This window comes from Solea senegalensis, linkage group LG20, assembly GCF_019176455.1.
Source record: "Solea senegalensis isolate Sse05_10M linkage group LG20, IFAPA_SoseM_1, whole genome shotgun sequence".
In the NCBI taxonomy this organism is placed as follows: Eukaryota; Metazoa; Chordata; class Actinopteri; order Pleuronectiformes; family Soleidae; genus Solea; species Solea senegalensis.
In genome coordinates, this window is record NC_058039.1 from 2901177 (window position 1) to 2924399 (window position 23223).

The window sequence follows — 23223 nt, forward strand, 5'->3', positions numbered from 1 at the left end:
TGTAGATTGTATTTTTAATCGTACTCACAGTTCCAATACTGCCAATATTTACTGTTTCCTGGGGGTTAAATTGGAAATGTAGGAAAAAGGAAAGAAAGTGAGAAATTAAAATTACTTTCTTTATTTTTAATTAAAAAACCCTATCCTTAATTTTCGGACATAATCACAAACATTTACCATTCATTTACATTCTTTTTCAACTTTAGCAAATTATTCCTTGAAGAATCATGGTATTTATAATGAGACAAATACTCAAAAACATGTGTAATTCAGTCTAGACATAAGTTTTTTGATGAATTTGAAGAAAAACCTCTAAAACAACAGCTGCCTCTAGAGTTGACTTTATGTTACTGTTGTAGCGTGTTTGTCCATAATTCACAGATTTACCTCCATGTCTTCCTCAGGACAAATCTGGCCTCTGTGGTTTTTATGTTCAGATGCTTTTGACATGAAAAAGTCTGGGCTTCAGCTGATGTGCGGAGCTTCTTCTTTTCTTTTTTTTTCTTTTTTTTGATTTTTGAACAGAGAAATACATATATATATACACCCTATCATACACTCTCTCTCCCCTTCTTCCCTCTGCCTGATGTAGTGTGACAGTGTGTTCGCCCGCAGCACTCTGCTGGCGTGGAAACAATCAGCTTTGACAGAAAGGGGGTGGTGGGGAGGGATAAAGGGAGAGGGTGGGGTGAGGAGGGGTGAGGATGGGAGGGGGGGTGAGGAGGGGTGAGGCTGCTGCCCGAGGCCTGAGTATGATGAACTGGATAGAAAGACCTGTCGTCAGAGGAGAAACAACACAGTACTGTACAGATAGATAGATTGATTCATAGATAGAAACATTGGTTTTGTATCACTTTGATATTCATGTAATAGTCAAGTAAATCGTTATTGGACAAACTCTCACAAAAAAGGAGTAAAATTAATCCAAAAAGAGTTTCACCAAGATCAAATTAATGACTAAATGTGACTATATGTGAAAAAGTAAAAGATGGAGCATCAAAATCATTTCAGAATGTACATGTGTTTTTTAATTTCTCAACTAAAACAACTTACAGGCTCATTAAAAACATATTTTGATCAAATTGCAACTATTAAATATATTTGATATTTTTTGTACTTTTGTTTTAACATCAGTATTTTAAGTTTCCTTTTAAATGTTCCCTTTTTCCATTTTCTCCTCTTCTGTAATCGTGCTCCCATTTATAAATGTATTTGTGCTGATGCAGTTGTCAAATAGGTGCTATTTTGTCTAAACTCTTGCAAAATTACCAAAATGATCCAAATAGTTTATCCTTAAGATCAAATAAACGGCCAGACAAGTCATATGTTTAATTGAAAGAGAATTAACAGAAGGTAAATGTACCAGTTAATTACGTTCTTCGTGAATTTTAACTTTTTTTTTTTTCTCATTTTCATTCCAGCACAGTTTTTGAGTTTAATTAACTTACAAGCTCATCAAAATTGCTCCTGTTAGATTTTCTCTCTCAAAATTGGCTTAATTTGACTTGACTGGAAGTTTAATCAAACACTTAATTAACAAACAAGGCAAAAAAAAAAAAAAAGAAGGTCAAATCATCTTTTAGAAAAGGGAACATTTTATAAAGTGAAACATGTGATTACGTGCTGACACAACCTGTTGACTGACAAGTGAAAACACCTCTGTGACCCTGAGTGTCACTCACCCACTTGACTCTCTGGACTAATTCAGTTAAAGCAATCAGGTCCATTATAAAGGAGCCCACTCAAGATGCATGTCACTGTGTGATTCCAGGACGTGAAGCTTCTGTGTGTGTGTGTGTGAGGAGGAAGAGGAGGGGGGTTTGAGTGTGTGTGTGTGTGTGGATGGTTCAGCTGCCTCGTCTGCTATAACCAGCTAATAAATATGAAAACAGCAGGTTAAAACTTTTTCATTTGTCTCGTGCTTGAAAGGATTATACCCTTCTATAGAGTCCCATGAAAAATCCCCCAAACCTCATAATGCCCAATGGTGTCCCATAAAACTGTGTCAGACAAAAGGCAGAGAAAGGAGGCTTTTTCACGCATAAGGGGTTTTCTCAAGAGCACATTGAGGGGAGGCCCGGCTGCGATCCGCCCATAGATTATCTGGCTGTCGGTGGAAACGCGGCTGGGAGCGGCAGGTGCGTGTGCCAGGCTCAGGGGGGTCGCGGGGGCCCGGTCAGTCAGCGCGCGGAGGGTGGCTGAACTATGGAGAATGCATGTGCAGCTGCCGGCAGGAATGTTTGCAGATTGTCACTTTCATTTAACTTGCTCTTTTTCTTTTCTCCTCTCTTTGCAACCCCCCGTCCCCCTGATCTCCCCCCCCTGCCCTGACCTAGACATGGATCTAGTCTCCTAGGTTTTTCCTCCTCCCACGTCCAAGCCATGGAGATCATGCTAAACGGTGACACCCTGCTCACAAAAGCGGCAAGCGGTGAGGGTCGCGCCCGCCTCAGCGCCGTGTAATTGTGGATTAAACCGATAAGCAGTGCAAAAGATAGCATCCCTCACATTTTGAGAGACTTTCGAGGGGTTAACTCAGTCTTTAGCCTCTTTCACACTAAAATGAAGGGGGTTCAGCCAGGATTTGTAAACCCACTAACACCCAAATAGCCCTGTTCCCATTGCCTGTGGTTGGCCTACGCTGTGGTGTTTTTATCACCCGTGTCACCTGTGTGTTTATGCTGATATTGAGCGCTGTCCCAAGTTTTTAGAAGTCAGGACTGCTTCAAACATGAATGCTAACGGCTAAGCTAACGTCCAGAGGATGAATATGTGACATAGCGTTGCAACATAAACGACACATCACTGAGAAAAACGGAGCAGACGAATAAGAAATGATTTCGTGTTCCCAATAAAACGTGTGTGCATCGCAAAGAGTGAATTCAGATCCTACCTCCTCACTTATTTAATGCTTTTACTTCTAAGTATATTTTATATCAGAAAATCACTTTTGATCCCTAAGTACAATAAATGTCATATACTTTAAGACTTTTACTTAAGTAATATTATTAGAAAAGTTGACTTCAACTTCTACCAGTCATTTTCTGGTAACATACTCAAGTTTCCCTTGGATAAGTACTTTAGACAAGAAGATGTGTGTTTGTCCAACTTGGATTTAGATTAACATGTTTACAGTCCAGTTTTCGTCTAACTTGTTTTTTAATACATTTCAAATAGTTTTTCCATGTAAATGCACTGACTGTCTTTAACTTGCAAATCAAATCTCCCTCTGGGTACAAATAAACTGACTTGACTTGACAAAATTCATAGATTTATCTCGTGTCAATATGGCCTTTAAGCGAAGCATCACCTCTTATCATCATTTTTTAATGCATTCACAATAAAGTCTGTATCTTATTACCAGAATGAACAGCTGATAGTCGTCCCCGTGTTCGCCTGTATCTCTGCCTGGAAATGGCCTCCTTGCACCACACAAGGTATATGGTTTTTAATCTCTGCCACCGCGACTGTGGCCCCGTTCCAAACTGTGGCCCCTGAGGCTGTGTGTGTGTTCTCAACATAATCCCCCTCCAAACTCTGCAGCGGTCCCTGTTATTCCACTGGGGTTTGGCTCAAGTGCGACATGTCAACGCGGAGCAGTGCTCAATGCTTTTATTCACACCTTCTTACAGCAAAAAAGGATTAATGTCCCCACTATTATGAATAATGAGAATGAATAACAAACAGACGTCTGTTTATCCGGCACCATTAAATAAAGGAAAGAGTGTCCTTGTGCTTCTTATTGAACTGTCTCGGGGGTGTTAGGGTGGAGGAGGTGACACACAATCAACAGAATGGGCTGAAATCGGCGAGTTAAGTTGCCATGTGATGCTTTAAGCTGAGGTTGCTGGGAGTCAATCCATTCCTTCATTACATTCAGTTTGAATGCAACGGAAAATCTGATTTATTGTATGACAAAGGTGAAAAACTTAACTGATAATATGTTTTCTGTTACTCCAGTAACAGTTGCACTGCTGATCCTGGAAAAGCATTTTATGATATTATTGCTTTTACCTTCTTTTTATTAAATTACTTTTAGACATTTTTATTGTCTAACTTTTAAATTGAAATACTTCTATATTTTTTAATTTGTTTGCCACTTTAAACGTGTCTCAGAGATGAGCATTATTATTGTTAGGGAGTGTGTGTTTTCAAATAGTAACGATTTTAGCGTCTTTTAAAATGTATCTATCGTGCGGATCACAAGATAAACTCTATTTTGTCAGTTGTGTGTACACAACAAAATCACAATCCAACCAAATATGATGTGTGTTTTTACACCATTCTCAGTTTCCCTAAATATTCATATTTCAAAAAGATTCATTAACGTGCATTAAATTGAACATCATTTTTTTAAATTCTAATCGGAATCAACTTGAAGTAAAATCTTTCTAAGTTTTTAGAAAGTCATGTTTAGTGGTCTTATCGTGTTTTGTTTTGTTTTTGTGACACACAATTCCTCATTTATTACATATATAAATCAGTGCTTACCAAAGTGTGGGTTGTGGTCCACCGCTGGGCTTTGCAGGTATTACAGGTGGGCCTCAGATAGGAATCTAAAATTTCTTCTATTCAAATTTAATTTACATTCTTTTCTCTAATCTAAATTGAAAGTTAATTATAAAGTGAAGTATAATAACATATTATGTCTCACTTTGTTATTCACATCTTATTTTGTGTTCATATGGTTTCTCAGTTATGGCCAAAACAATAATTCCACATTTTGATTAATGTTACTATTGTGGTTATTTATGCTGATGATTCATCAACAATTGGAACAAAAAAGAATAATTTCCAAGTTATTGGCTTTTTTTACATCATTGTTCATTGTTGCTCATCCTAAAATCTGGGGTCATTTTGGCCATAGTTTTCCAATATATGATATTGGTTTAGGCTGAAGACATCAAGTGGGACTCCAACATTAGAGTTGCTCCTAAACTAACAAAGCAAACAACAATATTACAGACGAGTTGCTTTCTGGTTTATACAGAATCACATTGTCTGGTTTAGTTCACTTCAAAGTTGCTGACTCTGAGTTTAATGATCACACCACTCCTCTTAACTCATCATACAGGTCTTAAAATGTTGTCTTCTTCTTTTTCCCCTCATACCTCAACGGTTTGTGCAGCTTAATCTAACACATACACTTTACTGCACTCAGTTTGCATCTGTCAAAGTGGACAATTGTGGACAAAATACACACGACAAACCAACATTACAGGACGCTTGCTCCTAAATGTTTTCCCCTGATGCATCTCTTTTTAAGCGTCTCCTCCATCTTCTCTGTGTTTTTCAGCTTCGCTCTGGATAGTAAACGCTGTATCTACAGCCGCCAAATGGACAACGAGGCTGGAAACGAGAATATGAGAATGAAATATGAAACAGTGGTGGTGATAAACTGGTAGATAATCATCTTTTCATTAAACTTTCATCCCCAGCCACTTAAATATTCAAGAGCCCAATTACAGAGCTTGTATCTCTCCTTCGCTCTCTCTCTTTCTCTCATTCCCCCTCACTCTTGTTTTTCTTAACAAGAGCAGTCGGGGAGAAGGGTGAGTGGCTTTAGGGTTGAGTGAGAGCATCATTATGAGGCAGTCACACTGGTGGAGGAAGAGGAGGATGAGAAGGAGGGGAGAGAGACAGAGAGAGAGACAGATGACCCTCGTGGAGGACAGGGAGCAGCAGGCCTGATGTGTGGCTGTCCAAATACTGAGATGAAAAAAAGGGAAAAAGAAAGAAGGGATGGACATGGAGGATGACAGACAGCATGTGGACAGACATGTAGAGGGCAGCCATGCAGGTCTGATGGACAGAGGGAGGGATGGATGGATGGTGGGAGAGACAGAGGAGAGAGGAGACAGGAACAGACAGATGAGCAGAGAGGAGTATAGATTTTCTAGGCAGATAGTGGAAAGATGTGACGAGTGCCACAAACAGGGCGCGTGACTCTGTTGTCTGCCTGTTTCTGTGTGTGTGCGTGTGTGTGTGTGTGTGTGTGTGTGTGTGTGTGTGTGTGTGTGTGTGTGTGTGTGTGAGTGATTAGCAGTCAGAGCACTGAAGCCCACGGGCGATTCCTGTGTGTTTCGGAAAGGAAAAAGGGAGGAAGTGTAACGGTGGAAGAAAAAGGGCGTGGAGTCGACGAGGGGGTGGGAGTGAGTTGTGTTTGTGTGTGTGTGTGTGTGTGTGTGCGTGTCTGTTGGGGAAGGGAGATGAGGAAGTTGGTTGGTGGGGGGAGGTGGTAGGGATGGGTGGATGGGGAAAAGAGAGAGGAAAAATAAAAGAGAGGAAAGAGCATCCAGCAGTGTGGGGAGCTTCTTCTGTGCTGTCACAGCCTCTGGATCATGTCCCTATTGGTCCCCCACACACACACACACACACACATGTTCCCTCACCCAGTTGCACTCTCTTCTCCCCCAAAACCACCCCTCGCCTCCCTCTATCCCTCCTTCCCTCTCATGAAAAGAGTGTCTTGGCAGGGTAATTAAGAATGGCCTCTAAACACAGGAGTATGGCAGGAACGCTCCAGATGAAAGTAAATGATTAAAATAATTACAGGCTGAGAGCTGACGAGCCGGAGTGTGGGGTGGCCGCCGGACATTTGTCGGTAATTAGATAATTAATCTGAATGCAAATGATGAGCCCTAACGAAGCAGTCAAGCTGAACCAGCGACAACTGCCGAGAGTGAAATGTGGTGGTGATGGTGAGGGGAGGGGGGGGTGGGGGGGCATGAATATGAGTGTAAAACATCCAACCTCCCCCAAAAAGTGAACAGACTCCAAAGCAGCAGCAGCAGCAGCAGCAGTGTGAATCAATAACAGTTTCTGGCAGTGGCAACTCAAAAGCACCCTCCTTCTTCACTTGGTTTCAGTCTCAGTATAAAGTACACATGAGCACCTTGTTAAAACTATACCTAAGTCAAGCCTCGATGTGTGTGTCTGCAAAAAAAAAAAAAAAGAGAAAAAAAAATGTCTCCTCTCCTCAGGAGCTGAAATGCCAAATGAAGAGGATGAAGATGAAATGGCACCTGAGGAAGAAAACAAATGCATGAGCAAATTGTGGATTTTCTCGCTCACTATATGCGACACGCTCAAACACACACACACACACACACACACACTCATTATTTCTCTGCATGCCTCGTCCTCATTCACACGTGTCTAAGCAGAGGTAAACATCTGACTTCATAGCTTATTCATGGGATTTTCTTTTCTCTCTCTCTAACAGGTGAATATATACTTGTCAGCATGCTCCACTACAATGTGCATCATTTAAATATGGATCTTCATGGTTTATTTATCATGATTCCACCTGATAGTACTGCGTCACAGTGAAAGCTGTTTTAAGTTTTAACAACAGTGGGTTGATTAAACGTGAGCCACAGACACACAGGGACTCACTATAATCTGATTATTTAACAAACAAAGTAAAATACAGTATCAGCTATGGTGGAGGCCTCCAGCTTGTGGGGTGGAGAATTTAACTACTTGGATTATTTTTTGGATTTTGATTTTTTTTGTCTGCAAAATCCTTGAGCGTTATTTTATCATAGGAGAAATACAAGGCTGAGACCAATAAATATGCTTATAATCAGCAGGTTTAGGACTAATTTCTTTCATTCATTAGTGTGTATACAATGACAGCAGTGAAACATTTGTTTACTGTCATCCAAAGAATTCCAACTTAAATCTCAGGACTCTAAGAATAAATGTTGGAGAAAAATCTCAGAATTTCTGACTTTTTTTGGTCAGAATTCCAACTTAAATCTCAAACTTCTTGCTTTTTTCCACTATTATTATTTTGTTTCCAAGTTAAATTTCAGATTTGGCCCTAATCCTCTTCCGCATAATCTTGTGGTTGCTTTCTGGGTTCAAAAGAAATGATGAACCTGACCAGGACAGTGAAAACAGAGGCCCCAATAACAAACATTAACTCATGAACCAACTTAAAATGACCATAATAGCAATTTAATTAGTGATTTACCTACTGTACATACTTAATAATGAGTGCATGTGTCTCCCAAAACCTTTGTGATAATATCACAAGGGTAAAATACTAAAATCTGCCTGTGGATAGTTGCTGTTTCATATTTGTTACATTTCTGTACCTGCAAAAATCCGTAAAATAAACATTCTGTACCAGTTTTGAGACATAATACGTAGCCATAATTGCTGCTTAGCGATAGAACTTTAAATATAATGCATGGTGATGAAATCAGAAGAAACACTAAAGAGAAGTCCTATTATTGCCCTGTACTATGTTGGCAGTAATTGTTTTTCTGAATCAATTAATCTGCCAGAGTGCTCTGATCTACACAGGCGGTTCTCTGTGTTTACATTCACACATACAGGTGGGTCCTTGTTAGTGTAAATTATGCAACACGTCCAGTTAAAGAGACTCTGGAGGACAGTGTCTCTACCTGTCCACCATTCTCATTAAAGGCAGACTGATCATCCACGCACTCATTCAGTATGCCTCATCGTCATCATCGTCACTGGAGACTGTGAACAGGACTGTTGTTAAATATTAGACCCCAATGATGTTTACTCAGTAATAATGAATGAGAGCATCAACCTCAACTATTTCAGCTGAACAAATCAATTTTAAAGCAGATCAATGTGTTGTTCATCCCAGGGTGCACACATATCTGTTTACCATATGATGAATTATTAAAAAAGAAAAAAAGAAAAGAAGAAGCTCTGAATGTCTTTTGATGATGTTAGTATCCCTAAAATCAGTAAAAAAAGTAAACTTTGCTAAAGAAGTGAATTTGGAGTGATTAAATAACCTGTAAATATGTTGGTAGATTATTAAAGGTGATTTATTTACATTTAAAACCGATTCTCCATACATTTAATACAAACAAATGATCAAACATAGATAAAAGCTGACTAATAGTACTGTTTTGAGTCTGTTGATGGTGAACAAGAAAGAGAAGTGATCTGTCACTCTCTGGGACATCAAATGTAATCAACAGGAGGAAACAAAATGCTAGTTCTGAGCGGAACTCTTTTATTGTGTTCAGACAGCTTCAACGGTTTTTGTCTTCCACAATGGATCTCCTGAATAATCAACCAGTACAAAATGGAGACAGTAAACATGGCCAAAGCCTGTTTATAAACATGCGTATAAATGTAGTTTTATCATTCTAAATCAAGGTCAAAATTAAAGATGGTTTGTATCAGAAACACTACTGTACATGTCAAATATGATACATCCTAAAGAAACACAGCGGATTACCATGTCTGAGAGGCATGACTCAGCAGAATATATGGCACTTTTTTGCTTGAAATGTGACTAAAGCAATTATCAGTCACGTAAAAGTTAACATTTAATAGGAAAAAAACATGCTTTTGGTTTATTTATCTAACTACTGGTCAAATCAAAACAATACGTGTCTATGTCTACATAAATGATCTAAATCTCACCATTAAGGACATTTAAATTAAGAGCAAAACAGCAAAAGTCAAAGACACAACATGTACATCTTAAGAAACTTGCAGTATACAAAAAACGTATCCGTTTTGAATATAAAACACTCCCAAAAAGTAATTTTCCGACATGTCAGTGAGAAAATCAACATGCAACAATAAGAGAATTGTTCCTTCAGTTTGTCCAAGTGTCTTAGGTTTGTTTTACTCCACAACCAGATCAAACTCTTCTGCTTGCTCAAACACTGCGTTCATCTCTGCAGCCAGTGCGTCCAGCTCCGTGGTGTTCATCTGCTGCACCTTCCTCCTCCTCTTCTTCTTCTCCTTCACCACAGCCACTCCGGGGATGTTTGGATCCTGCTCGGGGAAAGCCGGACCGCAGTCTTCCGCCTCAAGCATAGACATGAATGAGTTGAGACCAGACAAGGACCCGGAGCCTTCAAGATCTGCCTTGGAATGTCGGACTCTCTGGAAAACCTCCGGGGTGTGCAACTTCTCGAAGCCGAATAAATTATCTTTTGAGTCGGGGCTGCTGAATGACTTGTCGCTGAGCCTGCTGTAGGACCGGCGAACTTTCTGTGACCACACCTCGTCCTCTGGATCCAACGCCGGCTGTTGGGGGCGAGAGGGCGGCGGTGATGAGGGCAGTATCGGTGAGGGCATAGCGGCCTTCTTCTTCTCTTTCTCCCCAGTCGAGGAGCTGCGGCGGGTCCGGATGGGAACCAGGTCGGACGCCCTCTGTTTCTTCTGCTGGCTGCCATCCGTCTCCGACAACCTCGGTGTGTTCTCCTTGTTATGCTCCGATGGCGCGGTTGTTTTTCTGGGAGCGATTTTCCTCACTGTTATTGAGCGTTTAACAGCCACAGGGCCCTGCGCCGGTTTCGTATCCGTTTTTACGTTAGCCTGAAGAGGAGAACTCAACCGCGGTGACCGTCTCCGCAGGGAGACGTCGAGCTTATTAGACGCGGACATTTTGTTTCGACGTGTTCCGCAGTTCAAATAGACATTCAGTTCAAATAAAACGGTCTACCTTTGCCGTTTTGATTTCAAAAATAAAAACACTGCTATCTTAGTTTCGGTGAGTCCGCTCAAATCGCCCGCCCTTGTCGCGTGGAAATGACGAAATAGTGTCTTCCGGTGACGGCACTAGCCTGCGCTGTCTATGTACTGAGTAACTTTTGCTGTGTAATCTGTGTATCACCGGCTAAGAGGCACCTGCGATTTGATAGTATTTCACATTTATTTAAACGCACGGCTTATATTGAAGATGGAATATTTGCTCGGGATCCAGGGGAAGGATTTTGTCCTCGTCGCCGCTGATAATGTCGCAGCCAGCAGTATCATTCAAATGAAACACGGTATGACAATGCGTTAGCTTAGCATTAGCCATTGGGCCGCTTGCTAAATTAACACAAATCTAATTTTTCTCAGTTAACACATACTCGCCACATATTTTCCTTCTTGTATAACATTGTTTTGTACATTTACCGTTCTGCTTACAACGCCGACTGAATCACAATTTCTGGTTGTGACCTGAGCTAACTAAGCTATCATGCACTATGCTAAGTAGCTCTTGAATCTCTAGCATTATGCTTGGATTATATGGTGTTTGAGTTTATATTCTCCCATAAACATGTAATACTATAGTACTACTATAGTACTAGCTACTTTGGTTAATGGTTTGAATTGGTCGAGTCGTTTCAAAAACGTTTGAAAATGTATTTGTGTTACTGTTGTGAAAGTGAAAGTCAGACCCACATTAACGTGTACGGAACTGGTGCTCAGGATATTTACAGTACGTCAAATAAATAAGTAATTTCGTGTGGTTTGTGTTTTTTTCCAGACTATGACAAAATGTTCAAGCTCAGTGAGAAGATTTTGATGCTGTGTGTTGGTGAAGCTGGAGACACGGTACAGTTTGCAGAGTATATCCAGAAGAATGTCCAGCTTTACAAAATGAGGAATGGTAAGAACTTCAGAAATTATTAATATTACATGGCTGTGGCATAATCACACAAATGATCTGGTCTTTACAATTGGGTGTTGATTGGCATTCATTTATGAAAGGCCTGCATGACCACATTTTAATTACCAATACTACTATTATTATTATTTTTATTGTTGAGAAATATGTAATTTAACAAGTGATGTAACAAAACAGGGCTTACGTTTATTTATTTAATTTATTCACTCAATATTTTTAGTGATGCCATTTTCCCATCCTTATTTCTCAGGTTATGAGCTCAGTCCAGCAGCAGCAGCAAACTTCACACGAAAAAACCTGGCAGACTACCTTCGGAGCAGGGTAACTATTCTCGATATACAACCCATTTAGACCCATTTATTCAGAGTGAAACTGGCTACAACTGAGTAAACTGTGCTTATCGCATATGTTACAGCCACATTGAGCAACTCAGCCCTATGGGAATGGATGGTGGATGCTATCCATTTCAAACATATTTGAACACAACTTTCAGGAGTAGAATGAATCAGAATTTATATACTGCAAAAAGTGAAGCAAAATCAGACCCAGTTTTCAATGGAGCGGAGCTGTTTTTTGACAATATGTTGAAAACCCCTGCCATCCTTAAAGCAGTACAATGATGAGGTTGCTAGGTATCAAATAAATTGCTGTTTTAACAATACAGTAGTCATGTATAGTTAGAGCTTAAAAAGACACATAATAAACTGCAGGAAATATTTATTTTCATTTTACTTGGCACTTACTTGGCAGTAGAAATTATCCATAATTTGCTCCCCCTTGGCTTTGAATGTATGTAAATACAGCTTTTTTTTCAGTGTCAGTGATTTTTAAATGTGTGTTATTAAAACAATGGGTCTGTGTGTGACTAATCCACATAACTGAAAGAAAATGGAGTTTAGTGGTTTGAACCTCACAGTCACACGATAACATAAATAATCTTATTTGGCCAGATTTATAAAAGTTTTACAAAATGTAGCATTTACATTTTGTGGTGAAGTGTACAAATGAAGTGTATATTTAGATGATTTGCACATACAATATTATTGAGAATCCTGACAAATCAACACAGACAGCAATGATAGCTGATCATTTCATGATCATCATGAGCTGAAATGGTGGTGAAGATTAAGATAATTTAATGGCCACATTTATTTGAACTTAAGTCTAGTTGCTGTACTAAAAAAACAAAGGCAACCAACAAAATTATTTAATTTCAACAACAACTACTTCTGTCATTTGTGATTCTTCAAACTAACCTGGGTTATCTTCAATCTTAAAAGACATGGCATCGCAGTTTTATTCACACCAAACAAATACAGCAGTCCTGTGTGTAGTGTTCATCTCCACAAATGTACAGTAAATCCACTATACCACGCTCCTGTTCAGTCTTCTACTTTTTTAAACAATTTGCTTCGGGATAATAAACGGAATCTGATTCTGATTATATGCAAAGCAGCAGCATCTGCTGAACTGATAATCCTTCCCCATCTTTCATTTTTTTGTCTTCCCATTTCATCTGTCAGTCTCTTCTTAGTCACTATAAATAATTTTAACATCTGTATTCTCCTGCCTTTTCTCAGTTAAAAAAACAGAAGATAATTAATACCTTGCACCAGTGGTCACCCTCTGAGTTATGCATATTCATTGTGGTGTGTTAAGCATGTACACCTATAAATATTTTAATTTTGTTGTTTAAACTTAATTACGTCCTGTAGCATTTTCAGTCTCATTCTGCCCTAGGGAACAAATGATGGCCTCACAGGCTAATTTCCATTATTTAAAGTAATGTGTAATTCAAATTGCAGCAACATTCACTGTTTGTACATCAGCAATATGTTCACATTTTTGTTTCAAATGCATTGGTGGCTAAAAACTAAGAAGGAAAACAATCACTGCAGAGGCCTTTTTTTGTCTTGATGCTGTGACACCGTTGTCGTCATGGTGATAGAGGAGTTGGTGTCGCAGTCAAGTTCAGGTGGGAATCGGATTTCACCTGTAATTGTACCTGTGCATTTGTAAGCAGATGCATTTTGACAGAGGCAGGTACATTTGTCAGCTTGTTGTGAATCATGACCTATTCCCCTCAGAGACTTCATGGCAACACCTGAGCCTTCAGCAGCACACACACGCTCCTGTAATAACTGTAATACATTTGTACTTAATTTAGAAGACTATTATTTAAAATTCTGACCCAAGAGGCAAAATTGTAGCAGAATGAAAGTTACACACACATTTCTACTGGTCCACTGTGTTTAAGTGGGTTTTCTATGGGTACACTGGATTCCTCCTGTAGTCCAAACACATTTAGGATTAAGAGACGACCACAAATTGCCAAATGGTGCCAAATAAGAGTATAAATGCAACACCCCTAAATTAAGTATCTTTTGTCTAGATGATTTATTAGAACTCTGGGTGTCTTTTTTTTTTTTAATTGAAAGCATTCAGATACCCTGTAAGGCCACAACCAATTGGTGTTCAAATGGTGATCAATTTGTCATACCTAATGATAAATCAATTAATTTGCTGTACTACGTGCAGTACAAGATTAAGTGGCTATAATAAAAAACAATTTATAGGAAAATAACCAGCTACAATAGACAAACATGTCTCTGTTCCAGCTCATTTGTGAAGAGTTGTAATTTCAGTATGTTTTATGTTATCAACTATGGTTTTATCATAAAAACAAAATAGTATGCCCCTTTTGACAAAAAAAATCAAGAAACTACTTGGCATTTTAATTAATTTCTTCTCCTAACATATAGTTTTTCTTGCTGCTTGCATGTGCTCTCAACTCCATTTAACTATTCAATGCATCTTTTGCACTAATTTGTTAAGAGTGGTGCAGCCGCTGCCTGTCACAATAGCAGAAGGGTAAAAATAATTACAAAAAACAATTAGTGCGGCAGAGAAGGGAATGTGGGACACATCGAACGGGGGATAGGGATAGAGCAGCAGCAGCAGGAGGAGGAGGAGTGGGGGTCCTGGGGGAGAACAAACGGGCCCAGTAGACAACACCACACAGTGTGAGAAAGACGATGAGTCAAAATGCACATGATTACAATAAGCATGCACACAGAGGGACCTATAGGACTGCGTTATTCAAGTCAAGGTTGTACTGTACATGTTGTGGAGGATAACATTTATATTCAAGTCTTGTCATAAGTTGTAGCTGCATCGCTATATTTGTGCCTCACGGTTATGAATTTGGTTTTTACAAGTGCAGGAATCACCAATGCCATGTTCTCAGGAGTGCTGCAGAAAGTGTTGGAATAGCAGTTTCTCCTGTGCATCATCCCACACCTTCCTCCAGCTATGTTCTTTTCACATTCATCAACCTCCAGAGAACATGGACATTTGCAAATTATTTTGTATAAACAGTTTTTTATGGTGCCCCCCCCCCACAGAACATCCTGAGTCTGTAGAATATGTAATGTGTGTTGTCCATCTGAATGTGAAACAAGGAAAGAATGCAACTGCCAAAAACTTGAACTGTTTGGTATTGAATGCGTTTGCAGAAGGTAGAAGCATTTTCAATCTGGCCATTTTTCTTTTACCTAATTTAGGCCAATAATGATATTTTTAAGTATGTCACCATAAACCATCTAGAATCACTCCTGATGCTGGGAATTACATTGTTGGTTAGTTTATGGTTTATTTTCAACAGCAATTAATCTACAGTCTCTGTTATAGATACATTTTGGCCATAAAGATATTTCTTTTTTGTCTGAGGGAAGAAAAAAAAGTACAGGATTTGAACCAACAGAAAAGGAGTTAATCCATAATGCTTAAAAATGAATCAAAATCTACTTCAGTTTCTCTCATTTTGAAGAAAAACAACTCCTGTATGTGTTCATGTGTATGTAGTATAGAGTTAGGGAGACAACTGTTCCATAAAAAAGACAAAAAGGTTCAAGGTGAACTTGTTGTCCATAAATGATGTCTGCTGTGTGCGGCATAGAAGATATATGAGCCTACAGGCTTGTCTCTCAGACATGGATTAAGCTCATTTGCTGTCTTAAAGAAAAGTCAATGTACAGCCTCGCTCACTTCATGTCTGGGGAAGCAGCTGACTGCATATGTTTTAATTAATCTGATTAAATCATTGCAGATACACATTTAACCCAGACAGAAAGGCAAGATAATGATCACAAATAATTTTTTTCCCTTCCATTCTTAAATCATCCTCTGTACACCCCCCCCACCCACCCCCAACACACACACACACAAACCATCCCATAATCCTGCCAGTATGTCCAGACCCTTGGGTTAAAACAAGTCCTGACTGATAAATTAATCAGTGGTATATTGTTAATTCTGATGGCCTCTTTCCTCCAGGATCAATTACAGATGAAATTACCCAAGTGTCTTCTGACCTCCAGGAGGTTAGTTAACGTCAGCAGCTCAGTAAGGGCACAGTTAAGCCTGTTGTACTTTACCCAGCCCGCTGTCCAGAAAAACAACTCCTCTAACCTCTGGAGTACTGTATTCACTCAAGCTTTAGAGAGCAGACAAAGAAAAAAAAACACACACACACACTAGCAGTAAGTGTAATCACCTGAGGCCTCGACTGTGCCGCATGAATATCAGTAATGATACACATGAAATTCAGAACAAAACAACAACTGCAAAGTTTCGGGGGCATAGAAATTCACCACCAGCTCTGATTCTGTTTGTTTTTAGTTTCTCCCGTTTTATGTGCACTGATATAGTTGTGTATATTAGATGAATGCAGATTAAATTAATTGATACAGAATTGACAGGTTCACCACTGAGGTAGAAAAAAAAAAAAGGTAAGCAGTGTTTGTTTGTGAGCCTCAAACATAAGGTTAGATTAAACCAAACAAAACAACAAAAATGCTGCGAGAGGCAGAGAATTTATAAATATCACATTTCATGTAAAAGCCTTGCAGTCTCCAGTTTTTGTGTAAATATGTAGATGTTTGCTGCTTTCAGGTGATGATGAAACATTTTCTGTCTGTCAAATTTGAATTCCTTGTTTGGTTTTGTAAATAAAGCTTTTTTGTTTTGGTAAGGCCACAGCAACAGTTAGCCTCTGTACTGTGGTGATCCACAGCTGGCCCCATATGGGTTTGTAAAATATTTTGTAGCACACAGTGGGCACAAATAATTACTGGTGCCATATTGCATGCTGCTCCCCAGCTCCTGCACAGATGAACAATTAATACAAGCAGATTGAGAAGAAATGCCAATAAAGAGAACATGCCCCAGGGCGTAGTACAAAAATAGGGGGAGGGATGAGAGGGAAGGAAGGAAGGAAAGAAAGAAAGAGGGGAGGGAATGCTGGAACGTGGAAGAGGAGATAGGGAATGAGTTTGTGGTGGCGTAGTCGCAACATGACCTTAATTTGTGTCGCAGCCAAAGCTGCCGCCTTTGTTCTGAATGTGACACCCTCAAGGAATAGTTCAAATTTCTTGACCAGAGTTGGATGAGGAGATTGATTTCACTGCTCCGTCCAACATGATACATCTTGTATGCCTCTGTCTTAACATAACGATTCCACAACACCAACAGCTTCCAACCCAAGAAACACTAGAGCTGCATCAAAACACTCTCAATTAATCAAAAACTGAACTGTTGGTCGACAACTAATCCTCTATAGTATGTGAAAGACACTAGTTCCCTGATGCACTATGGGAAAAGCGTGGTTAGCGGAGGTGTTGTAGTTCGCATTCTCACCATCGCGTGTCACCCGTTCTTATCCAATGGACCTTTAATCCTATTTCACTCCATTGACGTGCGACTAAGACTAAGATTTCCCCCACCCAGTTCTAGTCCATTTGCTAAACCAAACAATTATTTTCTTTCTCTGTAGGGGTCACCACAATGGATCAACTGCTTTTTGTTCGCATATTAGATTTGGCAGAGATTTTATGAAAGATGCAACCCTCCCAATTATTCAGGCTTGGCACCTGTACTAGGAGAACACTAGATATCGAGCGCTTGACCCTCCAGTTACAAGTTCCCTTTCCAAATTTCTTCCACTATATAGACAGAAGTATCAATTTAACTCTCTTCAAAGTGAGCGTAGTTTCCCAAAATGTCAAGACAGCTCCTTGAAAACCAGTTGGGTCTGGTTTGTGTCTGCTGAAGGCGACGGTAGTAACGCGCACACACAGGAGCGTCTTTTGTTTGGCAAAACACTGCATTTTGCCTTGTGTGACTGAGCATGCGAGAGAAAGAGAAAAAAAACACACTATGTGCATTGTTTGCATGAGAACCTGGGTGTGAGTTCAGGTGGCAGGGTTAACAAGGTGCCTGGCTCCCTCTGAGGTGACATGGGAAGGTTATTTTGATGCCAAGTCAGTATTATTGTTACATTGTAACCAGTGAGGCAGGTGTGTGATGGGTGGGGGTGACGCCACCGGGGCATTCGCAAGCTCACAGAGGAATTAAAACACACGCGCACACAATAAGATATTCATCTTGAGAGTCACACCCCTGGTGTGTACTCACAAACACACTGTTTCCCTTTCTCACGTGAATGTGTGTGTGTATTCAAAATCCATCGTTATCCCACACACATATGTACGCCAAAGCCGACTCCGGTCCACGGGGAACATAACGATCATCACTACCCTTGTGGCAAACATGGCCCGGAACACACACACACACGCACGTCACAGAAATAAGCATGTTGTGTGTGAGTTAAATAGAAATGAGAGGACAGGTGTGTAGATCACAGCTCTCCTGGCGTCATTGGATCATATTTGCCTCTCTCTGCGTGACATGTTACATTTTTCTTGTTCCATCACACACTACATGCAAACACTCTGCAAAAAAATGTCAGGCTGCGCCGTGAAACGCTTTGAAAATTGTCTGGCTTTAATAAATGGAGGAAGAGCGGCTCGCAAAAAACGACTGGAGAAAATTAGTGTTTTGGAGGAAGAGAGGGGATAAGAGGCTCGGAGCGTAAAAGATGTAATTTAAAAAGGGGGTAAAGGGGGCAAAAGAGAAACGACTTTAGAAGTTTTTAATGAGCCCTGGCACTTCTCCAGGGCATGAGGGTTGAAGGCGGCAGAGAGGGAGGGGGGGAGTGAAAAAAGGGGAGGATCATTGAGGGATGGAGGGAGCAACAGGGGGTGCTGACTCCCAGCAGATGTCACACAGTCGGTGACACCTTTCTCCTGCACAAGAACACACACACCTCCTCTGTCCTGTAACACCCTTTCACCTTTCCTATCCCTCCATCACTTTCCAGCCCCCTCCCCTCTCTCCCTCTCTCTGTTTTGTATGTTGTGTTAATGTTGCCGTTGTGTTAATGTTGCCGTTGTGTGTGTGCGTCACTCCACGTCTGCGCCAAGGTAGAAAAAGTCGCTAATTAAGAGCAATTTATTTGGAAGGAGTTGAGAAGTTGTACTTTTCAAGTGGTGAGATTTCTCGCTCTTGGTGACGGAAGACCTTTTTTCCGAGTCGTTTTAGTCGTACTACAGCAAAGTGGCATTGATACGCTGTAGGAATTCTGCCTCCTCATACAGCAGCAGCATCCACGATAACTCTCAAACTTCACTCACTGGCCACTTTATTAAGTACAGAGGACACTGTATTTTGCTGCAGAAGTGGCAGTCAGTGTTGTCTTTTGCTGATGCAGCACCTCTTTACTCGGAGATGACCTTGGTTGTAACAAGTGTTTATTTGACTCACTGTCGTCTTTCTGTTATTTTGAACCACTCTGCTCATTCTCCTCCAAACACTAACATCAACGAGTCATTTTCACCCTGAAATCTGCTCTTAATCTCAGCAGCTCATCTTGACCACGTCTACATTCCCAACTGTGCTGAGTTGCTACCATATGATTGGCTGATTAGATATTTAAGTTAAAGAGAATTAAAAAAGCCAATGAGTACATATTCAGTTACCCAAATGAAATTTCTGTAATTGCCATTCTTTTCAGACTGTAGACCCTGTGATTTCTGTCCTATTTTTGAGTTTGTCCTTTCTATTTATTATTTAAAATGTAAATCTCATTTAATTCACTGATTGTTTTTGCAGTGTTTATACCACCATGTTAGATGATGCCGTGATTAAGATAAGACACTTAACTGTCATTGTACATGTTCAAGGGAATTGCCGTTAAAGTGGTATCAAAGCGGTTTCATCAACACTTCAGTGTCTTGTTTACTTACCTTCGCGCTCATCCTCCATCATCTCCAGACGCCGTATCATGTGAACCTGTTGTTGGCGGGCTATGATGACACAGATGGCCCAGGTCTCTTCTACATGGACTACCTGTCTTCCCTGGCCAAGGCCCCCTTCGCTGCCCACGGCTACGGAGCCTTTCTCACTCTGTCCATTCTTGATCGCTACTACAAACCAGGTCAGTGCAGGGAAATGTCTTATACGTGTTTTGTTTTTTGTTGTTTTTATGTTGTTTCTGCTGTCTGAGCACAACTGCTCTAATATCGGTCCTTAGTGTCCTTAGACAATTTTATTTTTAACAAGTTTCTTTGACAATATTAATTTAATTTTCTAATTAAAAGATGAGATTATTCAACATGCTTCCAACAGTTTATTGCATAGTGTCTTCCACTGATATTTAAGTATAAACCCTGGGTAATTTGTGGTTCCAATTTGATAGGGTACATTTTTCAGTCCTGGTCCAAATTATATTCCTAATTTCTTTTTTAACGTTAGATGTTTCCAGCTTTATTTAAATCTAAATTCATGTTTCTGTTGTTTCAGATCTGACCAAAGATGAGGCTGTGGATCTGCTGAAGAAGTGCGTTGAGGAGGTGAGTTCAACTAGTTTTACTCTTCCTCTATTGTGTAAATAACAATGATAAGCATTTTGTTTCATAGTTTACTACATTGCTGCAGTAGTAATGTTGCTTTATTAGAGGAACATATTTACTCTTATTACTACGAATTTGCACAGGCCTTGTTCACCCTATAGGTTTACAGCCTACCTTCTTTTTCTTCATCGACAAAATTCCCTAATTAGTGCTGGTTCAGCAGTAGCCATTAGCTACGTGTAAACTCTTCAAGGTGTAAATATAGAGGCTTGTAGATGCTGAACAGACAATATTACCAGTCTTTTTGGAAAGTGACAACTAGCCAACTTGAGGAAGTTTAAATAAAAAATGTAATTAATTGTATTTAATATGTTCACATTTCTTCGTCCTCTAGCTGAACAGGCGTTTCATCCTGAACCTCCACTCCTTCACTGTCCGTTTGATTGACAAGGAGGGCATCCATGACATGGAGAAGATCACCATTGGCGCTAAGTGACCAATCACGGCTTAACTACAAACCATGACGCCCCTTGCTCTCTGTAGTTTTTTTTTGTACTGTTAACCTTCTTTCTCTTTCAATAAAAAAGTGACACACAGTTGAGATACAAGCTCTTTGTCCCCGTGGTGCTTCCTCTCTGCTCATCTGCACATACAAAGGGAAAGAACAGCCTTCTGGCTGTGTACTTTCCCCATGTACTTGTGCGATTGTTCTCAACAAGTGTGCGCATGGTTAATGCACACTCACTCGTGCCTGTGCGTGAAGAGTAGAATGTTTTTTTACTGTCGCTGAACGTCAAAAACTACATCAAAATAGGAGTAGCTTTTCAAATCATCCTGGTGTAACTAACGTGTAATGTTGTGATGTTCAAGCAGCAACTCCTCGAAAGTGTAACCTTTAGTTCTATTTAGTCAATCATTCTTAAATATGTAAATATGCTTAAAAATGTTTGACAAGGATCTTGGTTTCAAAGTTTCTATCAACATTTTCATGGATTCAAGCTAGTTTTTTTATTATCACTTCATCTGACGATTATTTTATGATTAATATATAGTTTAGAAATGTCAATTGTTGTTTCACAGACTTCAAGATGACAATATTTGAGTGTTTTGTCCACAAACCAAGGTCAGTGTATTGTTGTAAATGGGCAAAGAAATTGACGCAACGTCACATTTAAGAAGCTGAAATACAAGAAAACACTTAAGTTTCACACGAATTAGCAATTTATCATTACAGACCTAAAATAATATGAAAGTGTACAAGGAACGCCTTTCTGATGCAGTGTTGGTAAGTATTTCCAATATGGCTTTATTTACCCATTTCACATTTATGTTGTTTTTCTAATGTTATTTACAGTAAGTGTTGTTGCATTTCTACTTCATATGACATCATTTCCTGAGAGTGACTTAAAAATGATATTCCATTCTACGATATAAAAGTTTTTAGTCCAGTAGGATGCTGAGATATTGTGGAAAACGCTTTTTTTTTCCAAACGTTTTCTCTCTAGCCTTGTTTTTTGTTGAGATATGTTAGAAAATGTGCTTTCGTTGACCTTTGACTGATCACCTCTAGAGTTACAACCCAAGTTTAGTGATAATCTATTTGTGCTTTGCTGAGTCATTGTGTGCACACTCTCACACTCACACACACACAAAGCAAGGTAATTCAGGTAATACCTGTAATAATTATGGACAAGTTATATTGTAATTATTGTATATTTAAGTAACAGTCAGATTTCCTGTGAGCACCTAACTTAAGTGATACATAAAATTACAAGTAGCTGCTGTAATTACAGTTACTACAGTAAATGAGCACACTTGTACACAGCTGTGTGTGGGAAAACCAGGCCACGCTGGTAAAAATCACAGCTGAATATGTGAGAGATAATTTCTGTGTGTGTGTGTGTGTGTGTGTGTGGCTCTATCACCCGTCTCCTCCCTCCACCACGCACAGACAGGTGATTAATAAACATTAAACAATCCCTCCTCTCTCAAACACACCGGAATCTGACGGGAAGAGCAGCATATGTTTGCCTGCAGGCGCAGAGAGAGATGGAGCGCAGCCCCGCTGAGTGTCAGATAGAGGGAGAGAGCAGGGGAGAGGGTGAGGAGGAGGGGGAGAGGGGGAGAGTGGTTAGGTTACTGAGAGGGAGATGAAGGGATGGAGGCACGGAGGGGAGGAGTGGGGGGTGGTTGACACAGGAGGGTAATGAGATGGGAAGAGAGGCGATAGGGCAGGTATGCGACACATGTATGTGTGCAGTCCCAGGATAGAGTGTAATATCTGTGTGGAGTATATCTCGTCCTGTTTAAATAAAGTGAAAGAGCACGGGGAGAGGTCAGACGGTGTGTTAGGCACATTCACTTATGATGCTGCCGTCTCCGTGAGAGGGACCCTCACTTTCCTGAGAGATCCCTTTTTTGTGCACATGTAAGATTTGACAGCACAGTATTCACTACGTGTGAAAGGGTAAGCCAACATTCAGGCTTACTCCAGCTCAATCAGAAGTTACATCAGCCGTTGATTCATTCATTCATAACTGGAAATTCATCTAGAAGAATTTTAAAGCACAGTTTGGGTCATTTTACAACCTTTTTCTCTACAGAGACCCACTCACAACTCACCCCCGTCCCCTCTCCGCCATACTCATGCCTTTCAGCATCCATTTTGCATGCTTCTCCACCAGTCTGAGGTTTACTTGTGTCGTTTCCTCTTCCTCACTTCCTCCGACCACAGTTTTCTCTGCTTCTTTCTCACCAGCTCTGCCATGATGGACGTCTAAAATAACACTATCACTGCCTCGATCTTATAGCCGGTACCTGGCTATGGGTGTGTGTGTAGTATGTAGTGCTTGCCAGACCCGTGACCCAGAGTCCTCTGGGTCAGCGGCCCTGATCTTGCAAAGCTGGTTTCCCACTAACAGACGGTAGGGGCAGTGGAGACAAGACATTTAACCATTACAGTGACACCAAAACTGTCCAGTTATGGTATAAATCCTGCAGAATTCCACTTTAAAGGGAGCCATGCGGTGAAGTAGTGGTTAGCAATGTTGCCTCACAGCA

The 23223-nt window shown here is 40.2% G+C and overlaps 2 protein-coding genes across 2 annotated transcripts; one reads left to right on the top strand and one right to left on the bottom strand.

Annotated features, from left to right (window-relative positions):
• Positions 1 to 8987: 8987 nt before the first annotated feature.
• On the bottom strand, positions 8988 to 10552 carry cdca5 (cell division cycle associated 5). Its single transcript, XM_044053209.1, has one exon. It carries the CDS (start codon positions 10399 to 10401, stop codon positions 9634 to 9636), a length of 768 nt encoding a protein of 255 aa, XP_043909144.1. The 5' UTR covers positions 10402 to 10552; the 3' UTR covers positions 8988 to 9633.
• Positions 10553 to 10566: 14 nt separating this feature from the next.
• On the top strand, positions 10567 to 20785 carry psmb2 (proteasome 20S subunit beta 2). The gene is made up of 6 exons (XM_044053210.1): positions 10567 to 10787; positions 11273 to 11395; positions 11664 to 11734; positions 19586 to 19748; positions 20114 to 20163; positions 20558 to 20785. Exons 1-6 carry the CDS (start codon positions 10697 to 10699, stop codon positions 20657 to 20659), a joined length of 600 nt encoding a protein of 199 aa, XP_043909145.1. The 5' UTR covers positions 10567 to 10696; the 3' UTR covers positions 20660 to 20785.
• The last annotated feature ends 2438 nt before the right edge of the window (positions 20786 to 23223 follow it).

Coding starts and splice junctions, on each gene's coding strand:
- cdca5 (XM_044053209.1), bottom strand. CDS start 10,401: ATGTCCGCGTCTAATAAGCTCGACGTCTCCCTGCGGAGACGGTCACCG.
- psmb2 (XM_044053210.1), top strand. CDS start 10,697: ATGGAATATTTGCTCGGGATCCAGGGGAAGGATTTTGTCCTCGTCGCC. Junction 11,396..11,663: donor GCTTTACAAAATGAGGAATG/GTAAGAACTTCA, acceptor CTTATTTCTCAG/GTTATGAGCTCAGTCCAGCA. Junction 19,749..20,113: donor TGATCGCTACTACAAACCAG/GTCAGTGCAGGG, acceptor CTGTTGTTTCAG/ATCTGACCAAAGATGAGGCT.